Below are 16,213 nucleotides of genomic sequence, written 5' to 3' on the forward strand. Positions count from 1 at the left end.
CAGGGCAGCGTGTGGCGGGGATACAACACGAGGGGAGGAACATGTTGGGTCTGTGCCGTGTGCCAACCAACATGAGCTCCACGGCCCGAGACCTTCCCGTTTAATGTTTTGGTTAAGATGCTCTTTAGTTTTTCGCTTTTTGTGCAGCTCCTCGCTTTTTAGCTCATTTGCTTATTTTTAGATCACACTGAAGTCTCCAGTCCGTGCACTTTAAAGTGGGGTAGGTCATTTTGGAGAAACCAGCTCGACGTCGCTAGAATTTGAAAATACACAGCCGGAAAAAATCTGCCACTTCCTTACAGAGCCCCTCCTCCAACACACACGAACGCGCACATGACCAATGAGGGCATCCAGTTATTTTAGCCGGGCCGAGGCAGATGATTGGTCGTGCTTTTTACAGCGCCACGGCTTCCACAGATGACATTTCTTTAATGGATTTGTTGTCAAAGCACTTAAGATATTCATTGCTATCGGGATGTAAAGAGCATTCCATGGAATATAACAAAAAGTGTATCTCGAGCCGGTTTCTCAAACTTACCTACCCCACCTTTAAGGAGAAAGTCCACATTTTTGAGTATAGGGCTTTGGACTGGCCTTCTTTGCACATCATTTTCTGTTAGATCTTCATGGTTCTTTCCTAAAACCTGAGTGGATTCTGTCTTCCATTTTACCGCTCATTTCCTTATTTTACAGCATTTTTCATAAATCCCATCCCCAAAATCCAGTGGCGGCGAAGCGTGTCTATCACAACTGGACCTTCGGTAGACACACACATCCCCCCCCCCCTCCGCGGCATTATAATGTCCGTCTTTTCACTGAATTGTCGTCTTGAAAAGGGTACTCACAACAATTCCGCAACAACTTCATCTTCACCTGTTGCACTTGTCATTTCAACGTTAAAAACAATAAAACGGCATGAATTGCTTTGTCGCATTCATCTAGATCCTCTGTCTCGAGCCAGTTAACTAGCGGGCCTTCTAGAATACCCTGGAACCGAGGGGAACTCTGAAAGAACACGCCCATTGGCTTCAAATCAATATATGATTGGTTGATCAAACTGTCAGTCCAAACGTACGCTCTCATTCAGTGCAACGGCCGAGATGGGTCTGGCTGCAGACCGCAGCAAGGAGGCGGATCGTATAGGGGCGGATCGTATAGGGGCGTTTCCTAACTTTTTTTATCCAATAGAATGACACTCAGCAGAAATACATACTGTAGGTGACAGTAATGCAATTTAAGGGATTCCATCTGCTTTTATAAATCCTCGCAGAATAAGTCATTCGTTCTTTCACGATGGCCGAACAACAAGTTGAAACAGCGGTAATAGTATTTTCCAGAGATGCATGTTTATATTTATTGTAATGTCATTTTTCTTAACACACAATTGTCTCGTTATCAAAGTACAACATCGACTGTCCAACCTCGTTACAGCGTTAATAAAGTAAATAATAGTTGTATGTGGTAAAAATGTTTGTGGTATTAAGGCGAGACACGGCAGGCAAAAACATCGTTTTTCAAGTACAGGTCAATTTTGAGATTTTGTGCTATTTTGATTCCATAACATGTTTTCTTTCAGGGTTTTGGAAGGAAAACGTACAAAATACATATTTTTTACTATAGTTTGTCTATTTGCGTCTGTAGATTTCTCCTAAATTCACCAAAAGTTAGCATTCTAACGTAACATAAAGTACCGCGACCGCTGTGTGCACCATGTCAACAGAGGTATCGCTGGAAAGCTGTGTCTCTCCTGCACAATCTCATCGGATCCAAATATGGTCATTTCCTTTGTATCAGCAACCAATCGTGAAAGCACAAAGGGGTCTTAAACCAAGAAACGAAATCTCATTGGCTGGTGTCAATTTCTGACAACGTGATTCGTTCAGATGCGTCACGTGGTGTGCTAAAACACTTCCTGGTTAGCTTTCAGCGAGAAATCAAAATCTCAAAATGCAAAAAGAACGGCGAAAAAAACGTTCACAGAGAAGACGACAACAATTGTCACTTGCACGAAGCAAGGTTATAAAAAAAAAATGACCCTGAACATGAAATACCTTCACGGAGTGCGTCGATGCGCAAGCTGTCATCCAAAGAACAGGAGGGTTTAGCTAGCGCCTCACTGCAATCTTTAAAGGTCGTTTTCTCAAAATGAGTTTTTTCTTTAGTTCGAAATGTCAACTTCAGTAGCATGTAGATACACCAAACCATCCAGTTATATTCCTATCAATATTATGAAGGCTTTTACAGAAGGGTTTGTTCATATATCATTCATAGCCTGAATTATACAACATTATATACCTAAAAACATGGCGAAAATGGATATTTTAGGGCTGTTGACAGTATTTTCTGATTTATGGAGTGATAAAAAGAGATATCCAATATCCCTTCTGTAAAAGCCTTAGATACTAATATGACTACAAAATGAAACAAGAATTTTGAATCTGGCTATATCCAAAGTTCAGATTTCAATTTCTGAAATGTGTTAAAATATGTGCATATTTAATGAGATAATGGATAATTTGCATATTTAAACATGCTATTTCAGAAAACTTGTAATACAAAAGACAATTGCCTTATTGTAAGTAATTAACTGGAGAAATTTCTAGCTGATACCTTTAAGTTAAAAAAATTACCCTATTCACCTGGGGTGTCTCCTTAAATGCTAACTTAGCATGATGCTATAAAAACGTTGGCCTATAGTCCCGTTTGCAACCAGGCCTACTCTACTGTTGTAATAACGTTAAGCTTAGATAGGTCAATAGATTATCAGGCTCGGTAACAATACTGATTTGTGTTACCAAAGCTGATCATCTAATTGACCTAAGGTTAGCGTATATGCTGTGATGCTAACCAGCACTTAGCATGATGCTAGTGTACTGTTGTATTATCTTGGAAATATAAGTAGGCCTGCCCTACATACTGTAACTTAATCAAATAATATGGTATGGATTCGGATAGACAACATGGCTAGCTTGGTTGGTTGAATTGAGTAATAAGATGTGCGGTACTGATTAAGGTTGTAACTGTAACAGTTTGTAACTACTAGTTGTAATGAACCAGACGAGAGACGGACGCATCCTTTCAGTAAATGTCGGCTGCTAATCAATATGTAAAAATAACACTTCGGATGTGTCTTCTATAATTATGTAACATTAGTTATGGCATCATCAGAAAAGATGAGCTGGCAGGATTCTGCAGCATTGACTGTTTCTATGATGCTGGAGGCACCTTCCAAGAATAAAATGTTTGTTTAATAAAGACTTTCCTCTTTGTATGTACTGTATATATTTTTTATTTTTTTATTAATCTTACCACCAGACACAACATGAACAAATGAATGATACACATCAGGACAGTAACTTAAACTTCAGTATTTTAGGTGTACAGAAACCTCTACTCATGTTGTTAAATGATATACAGCAATATCTTCCATAAAACGTAGTTGATTTGAATAATAATTACTACCACTGCACAAACAGTGAAAAATGATATGCCTACAATTTATGAATTTGTCTTCTCTGTGGGTTGTATACTCTTCATTCTTTATGCAAATTAATTATAATTATTATTTTTCAAAGTTCGTTTATGATTCATTCAAAGCATTAAAATAAATGAGAAACAGAGAGCGTCCTATACCTTTAAGAAATACGTGGGGGCGGGGTTCATAACCCTTTAGGAAACGCCCCTATACGATCCGCCTCCTTGCTGCGGTCTGCAGCCAGACTCTATTGCAACGGCCAGGGCATTCGATCAAGGATGTAGAATACTTTGTTGAAGGATATTCTACCCAGAGACCCAGAACAAGATCTGATTGGTTGCTTTCTTTTCTAACACAAAACCACTGAAATGCGTAGAGCATGGTCCGAGAAGGATAAACAAATCAACGTAACACTAATATTACAGATCAACGACACAGATACAATTCTCATTTATTCATTTTATATACATTTTATTTATATAATTAAATCGATTTTTTGTTTGTTTTATCTGAGTGTTCCAGGGTATTCTCTGAATACCTTGAAGGCCCTGACGGTGATCGCCACTGCCAAAATCTAAATATTACACAATTTCGACGTTTTTTTTGTTTAATGCTCTCTTGAAATGCACTTATTTGAATCTTTGGCCAAAAACAACCATTGTGAATTTGAAAAAAGGATGCGTTAGTTGAGTATCTCAGATTTCCATGTTGTGTTTTTTATGTATGCTTGGAATAAAGGTTTTCAAACATCTGCAGGTATGTTTCACATTAAACAGGAAATAACACTATTTCAACCCTTTATATCTGCGTTGATGCACGTACTTGCTCTTCAGGTGTGTAAACTGTGAGGTCAGGAGGTCTCGTCAGGATTCAAGGAGGAGACTACGTTTCCCATGATGCCTTGAGGGAGCGAGGAGCTGCTGCAGGAGCGCAGTGATGGAGTTCAGAGACGCCTGGAGGAGCAAACGGATTACAGAGGCAGCTGAAGCTTACATATTAAACTTGTATGATGTGGAGGCAGCTTCTTAAACTATCCCTCCCTTTCTAATCACAACTTCATTTATCAGTGTCAGATCCACACGATGAGGCTCAACAACTTATCTCAGTTGTTATGCCTCCATCAGTTGTATGTTACAATATGTACATGTAACTTTTGACAAGGAGTAATTAGATAAACGTTGAGGTCTATGCTATTTTTAGGCATATATTATGGGTCTCAGATATATACAAATATATACAAACATGTCTATGATGTGTTTTGCTCAATATACCAAACGGATCATGCATTCATTTACGTCATATCGGACGCAAATCTGGATCAGCTCCGTTGTTCCTCCGTTTTTAGAGATTTGGGTACGGAGGAAAAGAGAGAGGGTTTTGTTTTCTGACGCTGCGTGAGTTCCCTGACACACCGGGGACACATCTTTATGTATAAAATACATCAAAAAGTGCATTTTGGATGATAGGTCCCCTTTAAAGCAGTGGTTCTGGTTCTTCTTCAAGCAGTACATGGAAAGATCTGGAGAAGCTCAGATAATTAAGGAAAATTGAAGACAAAATGTGTCCAGATATTTGTGTGTTTTGTGGGAACATAAACCCACAAATATGATTAGAAGTTTGGTCTGACTGATCCTTTGTAAACTTACTGCCACCAGAACCAGCAAGAACAGTTTAGTCGGCCACCTAAATAACATTCGCATTAAAATAAATTCAAATTAACATGTTTGTAACCCTCACTGAAAATACAGTTGTTTTGTTCCTTGCTTCAATGATGTGCACTTTAAACCAGATCCAACAGACTTAAACTTCCCTTTAACCCTCCTATTGTCTTCGTTTCCCCCTTACTTTGGTGTTCGCGTTCAAATTTGACCGGTCCTGTTTTAACTGCTATTACATTAACACAAAAACCATTAATCATCACCAAATTTCATTTAACACCCTTTCAAACTGTAAATATTGTATCAGACTACTGGTACACATGAAAAACTGCAGTAAATATACAAAGAATAGACACTGAACATGTATTGCGTGTGCCAGGTGTGATCCATGTGGGGGGATGGGCACATAAGAGCGGGAAATGTATCAAATTGTTCTGTGTGTTTGTGTCTATGGTTTGTGTGTATGTGATTCACATGGGGGGATGGGCACATAAGGGGGGGAACACATCTAGAGTGTGTGTGTGTGTGTGTTTTATCTGATCCGGATGGTTACTAATTCCTTTTCTTTAAGGCGGTCATTTTTGACCGGGAACACCATGGTGTTACAAAGTTCACTAAATCATCCAGAATGCAATGAAAGTGGTGATCAACAATTGTATAATGTTCAAATGTCTACTGTGAAGGATATCATGATGCCTGAATGCAATCGAATGTAAAACAAAAAAGTTATGATTGATGAAAGTAGTAAATCGGTCAGATTTGACCCGAAGACAACAGGAGGGTTAAGATGAAAAAGTGTAATGTTAAAAAAACAAAATCACACTTTCTGAATTAAGGCCAACATATTCTTCTTTCACCGGATGGGAAACATTCAGAAGTCAGTGAAGCAAACTGTTTACAATACTTTTTACCACCTTGACCCCCCCCCCAAAAGCACCAAGATCAGGAATAATGTTTGTTTTTCTTACATTTCTTATTTTTTATCTTCAGTAAATTCACAGATTGAAGGATTTGCCTCTCGTTTGGCAGAAAAACAAATGAGGAAAACTTTCATTTCCTGTTTTTAATAACAGTCCCAGATCCTTTATTTATATAAATAAACAAACATTGAATATCTCTCATTTAGGCCGAGTGACTTCATATCTATCGTGGATTCTTTACTCTACACGTGGTACACGTCTCAGCTCTGATGTCATTTAGATCTGCGTTTAAGGGCTTTTTTCGATTCCCTGACTGAGAGAAAGGAACCAGAAACCTGTGACCTGTAAGGAATGAACATCTAGGAATAAGGTCTTTTTTTAACACCAATCCCAAATTCAGATAAGTACAAAATAAAAATAAGAAGAAACCATGTCAACATCCCAGTGGGGTAGGTGATTCACTTCAGAAACACTTTTTGTTATATTCCATGGAATGCTCTTAACATCCCGATAGCAATGAATACATTAAAGGTGGGGTAGGTAAGTTTCAGAAACCGGCTCGAGATACACTTTTTGTTATATTCCATGGAATGCTCTTAACATCCCGATAGCAATGAATATCTGAAGTGCTTTGACAAAAAATCCATAAAAAAATGTCATCTGTGGAAGCCGTGGCGCTGTAAAAGGTACAATCCGTTTAGCCGGCCGGCTAAACGGATTGGATTGCCGCCCTGTCTGTCAGCCTTCCATCTCGTGCACGCACAAATGTATCTCGTGCCCTCATTGGGCGTGCCGTCATTGGGCGTGCATTGCAGCAGTACTTCAATGACTCGCCAGCAACAGGCGGCCACTTTCACCAGTCTGCTGACGTCATGTGCGCGTTCGTGTGTGTTGGAGGAGGTGCTCTGTAAGGAAGTCTGAAGGAAGGGGCGGATTCTTTTCGGCTGTGTACTTTCAAATTTTAGTGCACTCGAGCCGGTTTCTGAAACTTACCTACCCCACCTTTAACATCCCGATAGCAATAAATACATTAAAACAATTCATCTGTGGAAGCCGTGGCGCTGTAAAAAGCACGACCAATCATCTGAGCCGGCTAAAGTAACTGGATGGCCTACCTGCCTGTCAGCCTTCCACCTGTGCACAAACTTATCTCGTGCCCTCATTGGTCATGTGCGCGTTCATGTGTGTTGGAGGAGGGGCTCTGTGAGGAAGTCTGAAGGAAGGGGCAGATTTTTTGTGTATTTTCAAATTCTAGCGCACTCGAGCTGGTTTCTCCATTGTTACCGACCCTACCTTTAACATGCACTCCTCCCAGTTGTAAATCCATTACAAGCCTCCATGTTTAATCATAATAAAACAGATTCACCGTCAGCCAATTTTGACTTGAGCAGATACAAAGATTTTAATATTTAAAAAAAAGAGTTTGTATGCAGAGAGGCTGCTGACAACATGCAGGAAATAAACATGTGTTGATTCATTCGTCTATACTTGTTTTCAAGAGGAGATTCAGTCAGAAGAAACATGTGTTACGGAGAACAAATAATATAAGTCAATAGAAAAAATGCTTTAAAAAAAAAAAAAGGGGAATTCTTGGCTTTTGGCCGGTTGGTCACACAATTAGGAAATGATGATATGCATTTGATTTCATTGTCGTCTAATATCATAGCAGAAATGAGATATCTTCAAATAAAAAATGTATCTGCAATTGATATAAATTGCAGGTTCAAGGAATGTTTTGAATTCATTATTTTTCAAAGACACTGTTTGTATGAACTGCAGCCATCAAAGAATGTCGATTTAATTAATGAGCAGAATTGAAAATAAACATATCATTTGGGTTTTAAATAATGTATGATTTCATGAAGCCACTCACTTTAAGGCAGATATCTCAATGTTTTTTAACGACACAACCACTTTTTAAATCACAATAAATGTCCTCGTCTCTCAAATTGATGGAGCAGTTACTCTCTCTGGTTTCCTTTAAATAGCTGGGATTGTGCATGTATGTAACGCTGGAATTTAATTCAATTCAACACGTTATTTCCAATCGCCAGGAATGTTGTTTGCTCAACAAAAGATCCTTGTGAAGTTTTCTCTTACAAAATAACCGTAATAGTCAGAAGTCGTACTGATGAACACACTGCTTTCTTTCTGTCAGCCACACTGTGAGGACGCATCGTACATCCTGATAAAAAAAAAAACTCAAATTCAACCTCGTTCAAACCTCCTGGTCCCCTTGTCAGTAAAATAAATACCACAACCCGCTCACCATCCTCTCCTAAAGACCACCTGTAATATGACTCTTGTTTCCTCTCTGGGAGTTTAGCTCTGGTGAGGGGGGGGGGGGAACTTCACCTCCATCACGGGCAAAAAAGTTTTTGAAGTCCTGTCGCGGCACATTTATGGTCGGTACTGTCTGTACTGCGACTGAGGGGCCAAAGGGTTGTGGCTCCCGAAGCGTAGCGGCACTGTGGCCCCCCCGAAGGCAGTCCTGTAGCTCTGAGAGGGGGGGGGCACGCCCACGCCCAGTCCTAACCCCGCCCCGAGACCCAGCCCCACGCCAGGCCTCGCTAACCCCTGACTCAGCATCCCTGCGTAGGGAGACGCTCCGTAGGGAAGCCCCAAACCTGCGTAGGGCCCGTGGTTTCCGGGGGCCGGGAGGACCACCTGCTGAGCGTTCCTTCCCGGGGTCTCGAAGGCGAACTCTGGGGGAGAGCTGCTGGGTTTGGAGGGGGTGGAGGTCAGAGGGTCCATCCCGTGGAGAGGAGGGGGCAGAGAGGAGGAGGAGGTGTAGCTTTCAGGAGGAGCAGAAGAAGAGGTGAGGGCCGATGTGAGGAGGGGCCGGCTCCAGTCGTCTTTAAAGATCTGGACGCTCAGCGTGGAGACGAGCGGGAGGAGGCGGTTGGTGACATGAGCGAGGACCAGCTGCTCGTTGGCGTCGCGGCGGATACGGACGTGGGCGGAGCCGGCCTGAAACAGAGGGGGGAGGGGGGGGAAAGAGTGAGCACTGGGCAAAAGAGTGGAATCTGATTCAATAATTTCTCTCCTCAATTTTTGATTGAGTAGTAAAGTGGTTACAGGACAGATTAAAACAAGTACAAAGTAATTTACACAAAGTTCCCTATTACAATTCTGATGGGTGAAAGGAACAGTCTAACAGTGTGCGGGCCTGATTCTGTGATATTGTCCGTGGTTCATCTGAGAAAACGCTAACGAGAGAGTGGAATACGTTGATGTAGCTTGCCCAAAAACAAGCAGTTGTCAATTCATGATACTCTCTTAAGACTTTATTGCACTTCTTAAAAGAGTCGTGCAGGAATAAGTGCGAAAACCAAGGAAGTGAGGAAGTGTTATAGCACTTTTTGTTCCCTTGTTTCAAAGAAGGTGAGGTTTTTTAAACAAAACATGTAGGGATCATTAGTGTGTTTGCCATCGAGATTATTTTCTGCAATAATCCAAAAGGAAATAGAGAAATCGAGGGAATCACGGAGATGCTGCCTTCAGGGTCCACTACAGAAATACGTCATCCATCCACGCTATATGAAGTATGGTAATGTTTAGAGCGCTACATCAAATAGAAGGCTTCATCACGTCCCCGCAATCAGACCCAAACACTCTGACCAAATCACCTTTAATATAAATAAAAAATCAGTTTTTGTTCAGTGATGCTCGCCATGATGCTTCCCCTCAAACAACTTGTTCATCAGTTATCAAAATGACCTCAACAATTAGCCCCTAACTTCAAAATCTGGCCTTAAAACACCAAACAGAAGCCCTCATTTTGTCCTCGTTTGCCAAATGTACCGTTCTTTTGGGAATGTGGAGACTTCAAAATGACACACACACACACACACACACACACACACACACCACACACACACACCACACACACACACACACACACACACACCACACACACACACACACACACACACACACACACACACACACACACACACACACACAGCACACACACACACACACACACACACACACACACACACACACACACACACACACACACACACACACACACACACAACACACACACACACACACACACACACACACACACACACACACACACACACACACACACACACACACACACACACACACACACACAGTCAGAGTCCCCGTGGGGCAGAAGTGCAGTCACAGGGTCAAATGAGTTTGGACAGCTGCTCTGTTAGCAGTGGGCCAACAACCAACAGTTGTGTAACTGCAGAGCAGCATCCGTCACAACAACACGAGCTGCAGGAGGCATCGATAACATCAACATAAACAACCATCAGAGCGATGTAAACACCGGGCGCTGCTCCACCTGCAGGCCGCGGGAGGGAACCACTGATACGTGGACGTTCAATTCTTAGGCGCTGTACGGTCTTTGGACGTTTATTTTGCAGATAAACAAAAAAAAAATTAAGAATAGCAATATGTTAAATGCACATAAACCAGAGAAGGTTCAGTGTTTGGCCAAAAAATATATTTCCATTATAAGGTTTAATTAGCTAAAGTTACCTAATCATTTGTTTTAAACATTGAGAGCATAGTGCGTTTCTGCAAAAAGCCTGAGTGGGTGTGTGTGTGTGTGTATGAGTGTGTGTGTGTGTGTGTGTGTGTGTGTGTGTGTGTGTGTGTGTGTGTGTGTGTGTGTGTGTGTGTGGGTGTGTTTCAATGCCAGCTGGGCTTGTTAGCAGTCGCTACAACGACACAGAGGACGACTGGACACAGAAAACAGCAACAACACAATGTTCCTCCAAAAAAACAAAAGGAGAAATGGAGAGCGAGAATATCTCCGCATGAATGACTTGTTCCTTCTTTTCGTCTGAGTGAACAGATCCTGCAGATCGTCACCACACAGACAAATAAAAGAGAGGGAGGAGAAATCCAGACACAAATACAGAGACGAAGGAAACTAAATAACTAAGAGGAAGAGATGGAGGGAGATTTACATAGATTTCAAATAGATTCATAGCTCCTATGTTACAAAAATTGCTGCCCTGAAGCTAGTTTATTACTTTTATATCTTGCTCACAGGCATCTCTTAAATACAGTTATTTAAATTGCCACAAACTCATTGACACATAACAAACTTTGTTTATGTTGGGTTACTATAAGGAGGACTGGTTTCTGGGTCTGGATTCATGAGTCACTGGCAGCTAAATAAAATCATGTTTTACTAATTATGTATTCGATTAAAGGTCCCATGTCATGCTTTTCCAGTTATTACCAGTCCCCTTGTGTGTTATGTATGTGTATGTTAATGGAGCCTCGCAGATGTGGGTGCTGCAGCCCCCTCGGCACCCCCAGACCCCACGCAGACCCCACGCAGACCCCACGCAGCAACCAGGAAACGACACCAGTAACCCAGCTCACACTGTCCGCTCCTCACAGCAGCGAGCCCCGCAACGTCCCGCCAACACGGCACGCAGACCCCACGCAGACGCCACGCAGACCCCACGCAGACCCCACGCAGACCCCACGCAGACCCCACCCAGACCCCACGCAGACCCCACGCAGACCCACGCAGACCCCACCCAGACCCCACGCAGCATTCTCATCTGTTTGTCATTACTAGGGTTGCCAGAAACTGACCATGATCAAAATCGATTATTCGGCAGCCCTGGCGAATAATAATCGATTATTCGACCGACCGAACTGGTGGTGTGACCAATGGCCATTTACAATTATTAATACTATTACTATTATAAACATTAGTCTATATTTTGGTTGAAACTAAGCCAGAAAAAAATAAATAAAACATAAATAATAATAAAAAAATATATAAATAAAATCGATTTTAAAAATAATATTCGATTATGGAGACTGTAACGAATAATCGAATAATCGAATAATCGAATAATCGCTGGTCATTACTGGTGTCATTTTCTGGTTGCTAACAAACGCCATTGTAAAACATAATCACTGATGTTCCGCTGTAACGGTGGTGGACTCATCAGAGCAGAGTGGGCGAGCTGACCAATCAGAGCACAGTGGGCTCACAGGGAGGGGGGGGGGGGGCAGGAGCTCCAACAAGCCGTTTAGGACAGAGAGTGAATACACATACTATACAGAGATGCTGTATGAGAAACCAATGTGAGTTTGGAGCATTGAACAATGTAAATCTATTCTAGTCGACCTCAACAATGGAATTATGATGAATGGCCATGACATGGGACCTTTAAGCTAATTAAGAAGAGCTCTGCTGTTTGTTTGTATCACAATGTACTGTACCACACGGTGCTTCACGTTAACTCGCATGTTAAATCCAGATCCTTCACATTCATTTTACATCAAAATGTCTCTGATTGTAAATTAAGATCTACAAGTAAATGGTATAAAAAAATAGCCTCGTCTTAAATCTTTAGTTGTGAGAAACGTACCAGAGATCCGAAGCCGACGGTCCAGAAGTGCTCGTTTCGAACCTCCAGCACGCCCTCCAGAGTCGACACCTGATTGGACAAAAAGAGAGGAGGATGTTAGGAGCTGTGTCTTTCTCTGGGGATAAATATCTATTTCTTTATATTGCATCTATGGCAGGGGTCTCAAACTCAAGACCCGGGGGCCAAATCCGGCCCGCGACTTCATTTCATGTGGCCCCGCAAGAGCTTGCAAAGAATAATAATAATACGTTTGTTATACGGTGACATGCCACTTTACAGAAGCAGGATGCCCATAAACTACATGTCACACAATGCATCTCGTTTTGTGACATGCGCACTGAAGAGACTTGTAATTATTTGCCCTGGACTTCTGCTTTCAGATGTAGTTAATTACTAAGTTATTATCCTATCCGCTAATAATCCAATTCAGAGGCAATAATGTCATATAATACATTATTTTATATATATATTATATATTTATATAGTTACAACCGGCCCTTTGAGTGCTACCTTTATGTGAATGTGGCCCGCGATGAAATTGAGTTTGACACCCCTGATCTATGGGCTTCATGATTGGAGACTAAAGGCTTAAAAATGTTACAATTTCACAAGAAACCTTACATTAATTTCAGGGAAAACTCAAAAAATGTACACAAAAGGAAATAGAACAGATTTTTCTATCAGAACTTTAACTAGAAAATACAACTTATTAAGATGTATTGTGTTGGTAACTAATGTACTTATCACATTAGGTTTAATATAACATGGGCCCTGACATCAGATGTATATCATACAGCAGGGCTATTCAATTAATTTGGAATGGGGCCGGTTGATGAAAATGATCCAAAGCAAGGGGCCGGGAAAAAGATGGCTTGAAATATGAGCAATCATTTGAAGAGCTTCAGATACAGTAAATACTCCAACAGCATAGTGGAGTGCATGCATTGTGTTTAATGAAATCAAACAACATAGCCCCAAGGCCTTTAGAGATCTAAATGGCTCAGAACTCAGTAGGCCTACATGTGAAGCTCATTTAACCGTCAACATAATTTCATTTAGGTGAAATGATCTAATCATTCACACAGAGATGCAATCAATGACAGGAGGTGTCACTACAGTAGCTAGTAGGTGGGTTCGAAACCCGAGCCCGCAGAAGTTTTCAGGCAATGTCTTCCCCTCTATCTCAATGTAACACCCTCTCTGGAATAAAGGCACTCTGGCCAACAAAAAAAACAATATAAAATGTTATTACTTTTTAACATTATACTCAAAGGGCCAGTAAATATCACCCCGGGGCCGGATTTGGGCCGCGGGCCGCCAATTGAATAGCCCCGTCATACAGTATGTTAAAAGTCACCTCTCTGAGCAGTTTGTCCAGCTGGCCGATGACGTGTGCCGGCATCGTCTGAAAATGAGAGGAACATATTAATTACTAGGCTTCCTGTCGTGTATTTAAATTGTAACGTGAACACAAAAGTCAGGTTTCTCTCACCTGCAGCAGCACTTTCCCGCTGTAGACGCTCATGGGATACATGGTGCCAAACGTCATGAGCGCGATGGCGATCGCTGACGCCGTGTCCACCGCGTTATAGTTACTGAACACACACACACACACACACACACACACACACACACACACACACACACACACACACACACACACACACACACACCACACACACACACACACACACCACACACACACACACACACACACACACACACACACACACACACACACACACACACACACACACACACACACACACACACACACACACACACACACACACACACACACACACACACACACACACACAAATATTAAACACATCTTTTAATCATCCTCCTTTTCAGAGATTCAAAACAATATACTTTTGCCATCCATTAACAGAGGTGGGAAGTAGTGCAGTACAAATACTTCGTTACTGTAAGTACATTTTTCTGGTATCAGTACTTTACTCCACTACTTATTTTTCTGACGACTTTTTACTTTGACTTCTTACATGTTGAACTCAAATACCTGTACTTTCTACTTCTTACATGTTGAACTCAAATACCTGTACTTTCTACTTCTTACATTTTTAACACAAATACCTGTACTTTCTACTTCTTACATGTTGAACACAAATACCTGTACTTTCTACTTCTTACATGTTGAACACAAATACCTGTACTTTCTACTTCTTACATGTTGAACTCAAATACCTGTACTTTCTACTTCTTACATGTTGAACACAAATACCTGTACTTTCTACTTCTTACATGTTGAACTCAAATACCTGTACTTTCTACTTCTCACATGTTGAACTCAAATACCTGTACTTTCTACTTCTTACATGTTGAACTCAAATACCTGTACTTTCTACTTCTCACATGTTGAACTCAAATACCTGTACTTTCTACTTCTTACATGTTGAACTCAAATACCTGTACTTTCTACTTCTTACATGTTGAACTCAAATACCTGTACTTTCTACTTCTCACATGTTGAACTCAAATACCTGTACTTTCTACTTCTCTCATTTTCCAAACAGCTGGTTCCTTTAGTCTGAATGTGTGTTTGATGCGTGATCATTATTCTTTAGAGTCATTGCGTGCCTATTGATTTGAACACGATCCGTGTATCCATCATTTCCTGGTCTTCTCTAAAGAAGAGGGACCAATGGAAACGTTGTCATGTTGCCGTTGTTCAGCATGGAAACATTCATTAGCTAACAATGACATTATTGTTCTATTAATATAAAGGGAGGTCAGGTACTCTTTAAAACAGCTGCTAGTTATGGGTACTTTTTACTGAAGTACATTTCAAAGCCTCTTTACTTTGACTTGAGTAAAGAAGTTTAGTCAGTACTTCTACTTTTACCAGAGTATTTTTAAACACGAGTATCTGTACTTCTACTTGAGTAAAGGATGTGTGTACTGCAGCTATCTCTGCCCACTATTCTTGCATCGGAGTTCTTTCACATCACGACACATTTGAAGTTAAGTGCAGATAAAATCCCAACAATTTAAAAACAAGGATGGAAAACAAGACATCCCACAGGCTAGGAAAGCAGAGGCGCATTTTGGGATATAAACACAGCCACAGAGAGATTATTCCTTACTTGATTTCTATGAGCATGTATGTGATGCAGAGGGAAAGAGCTCCGGCCACGTTGATGAGGACGAAGGGGTTCATGCGAGGAAGAAGAACGCTGCTCAGACCTGGAATAATGCCGCACAAACTGAGAACACAAAAACAGCATTATTATGCTTGATCACCTCCAGATTTGAACACTGAATTAAATCCAAATGCTCTCCAGCTTAAAGAAAAGAGAGAAATATGATTATGATCAAACATATTTGTATTGTGTTTCGACAGTGCATAAACAGTGTTTGTCATTTAGAGATGGAAAGCTATGCATTCAAATGAGACAGTGGTCTGTACTGATTGGATGTGCAAAGAGGAAAGAAAGAATTACAAAGAACACAAACAACGACTGAAGTAATCCCCTACACAGAGAAATATATCAATAAAATGACTTTCTTAGAAACTGAAAAGTCATTTGGGACAATGTAAAAAAAACGTTTCAATGAGCAGCAGAATATATTGTTACCATCGCCTTTTGCAAAATGTACCAACTTCCCCTCATGTTTCCACAGAATTGCTCCAAACATCATCCATGAAACCAGCTTATACATAATTGAAGGCAGTGGGGGCTTGTGTTTCTTGCAACAAAGTTGTTTTTGCTGTTATAAATCCACTCAGCAGGCAGTGTATCCTTTCATTAG

General features: G+C 41.0%; 1 protein-coding gene across 1 annotated transcript; it reads right to left on the reverse strand.

Annotated features, from left to right (window-relative positions):
• Positions 1-7,429: 7,429 nt before the first annotated feature.
• Positions 7,430-15,666, reverse strand: LOC117536202 (zinc transporter 6-like; the record flags this gene model as incomplete). The annotated part of the gene is given in 5 exon segments (XM_034200969.1): positions 7,430-9,023; positions 12,440-12,508; positions 13,797-13,844; positions 13,932-14,034; positions 15,547-15,666. Coding segments are annotated over 5 exon segments (910 nt in total), but the record flags the coding sequence as incomplete, so codon positions are not given.
• Between the last annotated feature and the right edge of the window lie 547 nt (positions 15,667-16,213).

This window comes from Gymnodraco acuticeps, unplaced genomic scaffold, assembly GCF_902827175.1.
Source record: "Gymnodraco acuticeps unplaced genomic scaffold, fGymAcu1.1, whole genome shotgun sequence".
NCBI lineage: Eukaryota > Metazoa > Chordata > Actinopteri > Perciformes > Bathydraconidae > Gymnodraco > Gymnodraco acuticeps.